The sequence below is a fragment of the Anabrus simplex genome, chromosome 6, assembly GCF_040414725.1.
Source record: "Anabrus simplex isolate iqAnaSimp1 chromosome 6, ASM4041472v1, whole genome shotgun sequence".
NCBI classification, from domain to species: Eukaryota; Metazoa; Arthropoda; class Insecta; order Orthoptera; family Tettigoniidae; genus Anabrus; species Anabrus simplex.
In genome coordinates, this window is record NC_090270.1 from 97,535,412 (window position 1) to 97,541,411 (window position 6,000).

A 6,000-nucleotide genomic window follows, 5' to 3' on the forward strand; every position below is an offset into this window, starting at 1 on the left:
TATGGCCTCGAAGTTTATGCGATGTGCGATTTCCGAACTTTCTATACTTACAGTTTGGAGGTATACGTACTGTGGGACGCAGAAACTGGGACAATATGAAGTTTCAAATAAGCCTTTTGATGTGGTAAAGAGGTTGAGTGAGCCTATAAAAGACACGAACCGAAATGTGACTACTGATAATTATTTCAGTAACTTAAGCCTATTGCTCACGATAAAATGTTTTGTAAAATTTGTTGTACAATTAATTTTATAAAAATTTGGTGAAAACAAGTTGTGTTGCTCACGGTAAAATTATTTTATAAAATCCCTTGAAGCATCAAGATGGCCATCTATGAACTCACTCCTGAACTAGGATGTGCATGTGCTGCCATCTATTGATAAACTTTTAAACTAAGAATCAGCTGTTCAACTTACAGTGTGTTTGAGAGTATTGCTCCAACAAACAAAGCAAAACTTGCTGCTTTAGCTGCAATTATATGTTGTACAGTGGTAAAAAGGAAGAAAAGAAATGCCAGGAAATGCTGGACTCAGTTTGGATCAAAAGAAGAGAAGAAGGTAGAGGATTGCTGTCCTTGGTCAAAAATTAGTTGAGGTTAGAAGACCAGCATTCATATAAGAATTCGGCGATTGTGTTTTCTGCCCCTCTTCTTGCATTTCTGTTGTGGTAAAGTGGCGTTTTAACTTCGTACAAACAAGGATATTTCTGGTATTCGTCCAGTAAAACACTAACAGCTTCTTCCTTAGTCCACCCGGATCCTGCCATTTTAGAAAGAAGTGTTTGTTTACAATCGAGCTTCACAATCTTCTCACGACGTAGCGCCAGTATCATCGTGATGTCAGCTTTGCTGATTGGTTCGTTTCATAAAATTAATTTTACGGAATAGAACATGTCCTATTTTACGAGAAGGTTTTATAAAACTTGAATTTGACCGTGAGCAACAGAAATTTTATAAAATTAAATTATTGTACAATAAATTTGACAGAAAATTTTACCGTGAGCAACAGGCATTAGTTACCCCTTGGTCGATTACCTACTGGAACAAGGACTGAGCTTTGTAGGCACCCTGTAGAAGAACAAATGAGAGGTTCCGCCTGAGTTTGTGGCTGAAAATAGACATTTAGTTCCCGGAACATACCAGTTTGGATGCCAATACGATAAAAACCTTGTATCAGTGGTTACTAAAAAGAAGAAAGTTGTGTTAGTTCTGTCAACAATGCATGGAATTGATCAGGAATCTGGGAAAAAGTGTCGTACGAGTGCTCTTGATACTAATTCAATTAATTGTAGTGAGTTATACAAGTGCTGCATGTAATACGTACATGGTGTGTGATAGGATATTATGAATCCAGTTAATAAATAAATAAATAAATAAATAAATAAATAAATCAATCAATCAATCAATCAATCAATCAATCAATCAATCAATCAATACTGATTTACGGCAGTCGCCCAGGTGGCAGATTCCCTATCTGTTGCTTTCCTAGCCTTTTCCTAAATGATTTCAAAGAAATTGGAAATTTATTGAACGTCTCCCTTCGTAAGTTATTCCAATCCCTAACTCCCCTTCCTATAAATAAATATTTGCCCCAGTTTGTCCTCTTGAATTCCAACTTTATCTTCATATTGTGATCTTTCCTACTTTTATAAACGCCATTCAAACTTATTCATCTACTAATGTCATTCAACGCCAACTCTCCGCTGACAGCTAGGAACATACCACTTAGTTGAGCAGCTCTTCTTCTTTCTCTCAGTTCTTCCCAACCCAAACATTGCAACATTTTTGTAACGCTACTCTTTTGTCGGAAATCACCCAGAACAAATCGAGCTGCTTTTCTTTGGATTTTTCCCCAGTTCTTGAATTAGGTAATCCTGGTGAGGGTCCCATACACTGGAACCATACTCTAGTTGGAGTTTTACCAGAGACTTATATGCCCTCTCCTTTACATCCTTACTACAACCCCTAAACACCCTCATAACCATGTGCAGAGATCTGTACCCTTTATTTACAATCCCATTTATGTGATTACCCCAATGAAGATCTTTCCTTATATTAACACCTAGATACTTACAATGATCCCCAAAAGAAACTTTCACCCCATCAACATAGTAATTAAAACTGAGAGGACTTTTCCTATTTGTGAAACTCACAACCTGACTTTTATTCCCGTTTATCATCATACCATTGCCTGCTGTCCATCTCACAACATTTTCGAGGTCACGCTGCAGTTGCTCACAATCTTGTAACTTATTTATCAAAAAATCAATAAAATTGAAATGGTGAGTGTGTTTTGCTACGAGGCACCCCGGGTCACTAGAACTGAAGGCCACTACACTTAACTCTGATGGAAGATTTGGCAGTTTAATTGTACTAGAAGAACTAGCATGTTTAATCTGGGCTGTAATCTAGGGAGGAACATAATTACAGTTACAGTGGTCTTGAGTTTGATTCTGAAGTGAATTAATCCTAAGTGTATTGACTTGGAACAGAATTCATTCATCTGAGATGATATAGCAGGCTAGCATTCTTGGATATGGTAACAGAAAAACATGATACTAGGTGCCGTCAGGATGTTGCTGCTGATCATCACTATAATCATTAGCATCATAATCAAAATAAGGCTGAAATAATTTAGCTTCTTTGGACTTTTTTTAAATTTCCCTTGGTTATGATCACGTCGTTTACTTAAGACAACCTTTCATCTACTTCTCATTGCAGCAATTACCACTGCAGCAGTCTACTGTGGGAATTTGTGGAGCGCAATCTACTAAAAATATGGGACTGATGACATTTCAGAGAAATTTTTTAAAGATATTGTCTCCAAATATTAAGACCTCATTTTGTTAGAAATGTGCTTATTTACTACAGTATGACTTAAAAGTAGCACAATGTGAAGAAGAGGAGTGCAAAAGAGTACTTCACTGAGGAGACAGAGAACAAAAGTGTATATGTTATCTTACAAGTGTGTGGCTTGGCAACCCTACATCACCATTAACTGGGGTGACTATGGTCAAAAACTGGTTGTAAGCAGTGATGGAAAAAATACAAGAAAAAGTAATTGTGATGAATTACAAAATAATTATAGTTACTTGAGCAATATTTTCCTCAGTTAAAATTACTAATAACATTTTTAATAAGTAATCAATAAAATTACAATTATAAATTCTTCACAGACTGTCAGTCTTGAGTCTTTTTGTTTTGCATAAGCTGGAATGATACCAAAGTTTGCACAGGAAAAGATATTAGCATAGACACATTAAATGGCTATCTTCACTACGTAAGACTAGAGATGATACCACGGAAATTTCCAAATTACCCTTTTCCCCGTAAGTTTTATTTTTCGTTAGTGACGTTTTCAAATAATCTCCCATTTACTTTATACAGAATAAGTGATCCTTAAAATTCTCACAACTAATCTTCGATCTCATGGGGGAAAGTATATCTTTATATTTGTTGGAAAAGATGCTCTACAGGGGCACTTGAAAGAATATTCAATTTTAAGACCATTCTCAGCTGTGACGGATAATGTAACATAAGTATGACGACATCCTGGAGCTAGGTAAAGTAACCTCGTGTACGCATCCTGAGGCTGTGCAGCTCTTTCCAGGCACACCCCCAATGGAGGTGAGCTGAATGTACCATTTTAAACATATACCAGCCCTCCTACCATTGTAAATTTTTTGGCAGTACTGGGAATTGAACCCAAGCCTCCAAGGACGGCAGCTAATAGTGCTAACTATTACGTTAGAGAGGCGAACACTGGAGAAATAAGAAAATACCTCATCAACCACTGATGAAATTACAAGTTTTGCAGTAGTAGTACTGAAAGAATCATCTTCGTAATCACCTTTTTGCCCTCTTCTCTGCTTGAGTGCAATGTACAAAGATTTCTTGAATGTAACAATTACAATTTTATTACAAGAACAATTATAAGTAAAAATCATGTAAAAAGTGTACTGGGAATAAAATAAAGTTTACTACTATGTAAGAATTTCTTACAACTCATTTGATTATGGTACTTTTAGTCAATGTCTTATGTGGTTAGACCTAGAGTTTACAGTGCACTATGTCATTTGGTATGGGCTAGAACAAATTCGTTACTTTCACTGACCTGTCTGTCTCATCCTTGGTATTAATGATGATGATGCTTGTTGTTTAAAAGGAGCCTAACATCTAGGTCATCGGCCCCTAATGGCACGAAATGAGACTAAATGTAACGACAATTAAAAATTCATAATCCTCCACTGAACAGAATTCAAAACGTGAGGACGAAGAATGAATGGATGGACATGAGGTTAAAACAATCAGTGTATTCGACCTGCAATGACCCACATTCCCAGAAACTAGCGTTAAACAATAGTATTACTGACCAAGGAACTGCTTCTAAAGCACTGTACTGAATCAATAATGCTTGTAGTCTGAACGGGTCCAAAATCCAGGTCATCGGCCCCTCATAATGGTACTTATCGCTAGGAAAGTAGAACCATGGTAGTAGCGTAGACTTGCGGTATTCCATACATTATGGTACTACTCACAAGTAATGTAATGCGCACATGTAACACAGACCTAGGGTGTTTCACACATTGCGTCGCTATTTAACTCAACGCAAACCTATGGTGTTCATCACGTAAGTGGACTAACCACAGGGACTTGCACTATCCCGTGGTGTTTCTCACATAGTGGGTACTAATCATAGGCAAGGCAGAACCATGGTGTCGCTCATATAGTGGTACGAATCACAGGTACTGTAAAATGCATCCTGAGCACACACTGTCGCTTCTAATCACAAACCTACTGTATATCTAACAAAGTGGTACTATGCGCAAGTAAAAGCGACCTGTGGTATTCCATGACCTGGGACGCGCCACGTGGGAATATCACATCTCCCCCTGCTACGCCAGTATAGTAGGTTCGTGGTCATCCTTGGTACTGACAACATGAAAGTGACGGAGGTCTGTGTGAATTTAGTAATACCGTTCCTTATCGAAACACTTCCTTCATGAATGGTGTGAAAATGTCCCTAATAAGTTCGGTTAGTATGTGCATTTTTGTGAGCTTGGCAGACTAATATGTACTAGCAACTTCCGACTCGGTGAGGAAAGCAACGGGAAACTACTTCACTTCTCATTTCCCTTGTACCCCTCATCAGTGACGCTTAGGACATCTATGACAGCTGATATGTATTTAACCTTAATTCCAAACCTCGGTGTCATAAATATGTGGACCTACTGTACTCCTAAATATAGTGTTGGTTTTCTGCCAGTCACCCCACCTGACGGTACCCGAAAAACGCCACACGGTATAAATAACCTCTCAAATTCCAAAACTCTTGAAAGTCTTGGAACGCCTGGTCAATGTATTTCCTGGTAATTCACAACACATCCTTGGTTGACATTTTAAAGTGACGTGAAGGAAACTACCACCACCACCACTAATACATGCATAGTTTTCCATGAAATATACGTAATATAACTTCCTTACTTGACTTTTTTTGCTTGACCCCCCATAGGAGTTGGCTTACGTTTGTTTTCCATTTTGAAGATTAAGATAAATAACAAGGTATATACTATATGACAAACATATGCACTCCGATTACTTCACTTTGCTGACATTAAAGATTGCGCGGGAAAACATTGTCTCCGAACACCAAGACTTACATTCTGTGGAAGAAGTGTGAGTTCCTTGAACTTCCATTACTTTGATATGTCGATTTTTCTCCGCAGCAGCGCTGGAGTTGTATTATCGTCGTCGTCGTCTTCGTCGACGACGGCGGCTTTAACTCGTTTCCGAGTGTTTAACTTCTTCCAATAAATTCAGTTCTGTCTCTGGATGTATTTTTGATGGTTGAACAGACCAATTCTAGAATGGAATAAGAGTCCTGACAGATTGCACAGAATTGTTGGAGGTAGGCGCAGCAGCGGCTACTGAGGGGAACTGGTGGAGGGGCACACTACTTTTTCACAAATTTACGTTCTTACTAAGCACACATGAGTAAAGAAAT

General features: G+C 38.1%; 1 protein-coding gene across 1 annotated transcript in view; it reads right to left on the reverse strand.

The window, feature by feature from the left end:
• The window catches only part of PolD1 (DNA polymerase delta), a 213,130-nt gene extending 207,514 nt beyond the window's left edge, over positions 1–5,616 (reverse strand). The window contains exon 1 of the mRNA XM_067149778.2: positions 5,481–5,616. Coding sequence (XP_067005879.2) covers positions 5,481–5,533 — 53 coding nt within the window. The 5' untranslated portion in view covers positions 5,534–5,616. The remainder of the gene's footprint in view (positions 1–5,480) is intronic.
• Positions 5,617–6,000: the final 384 nt, after the last annotated feature.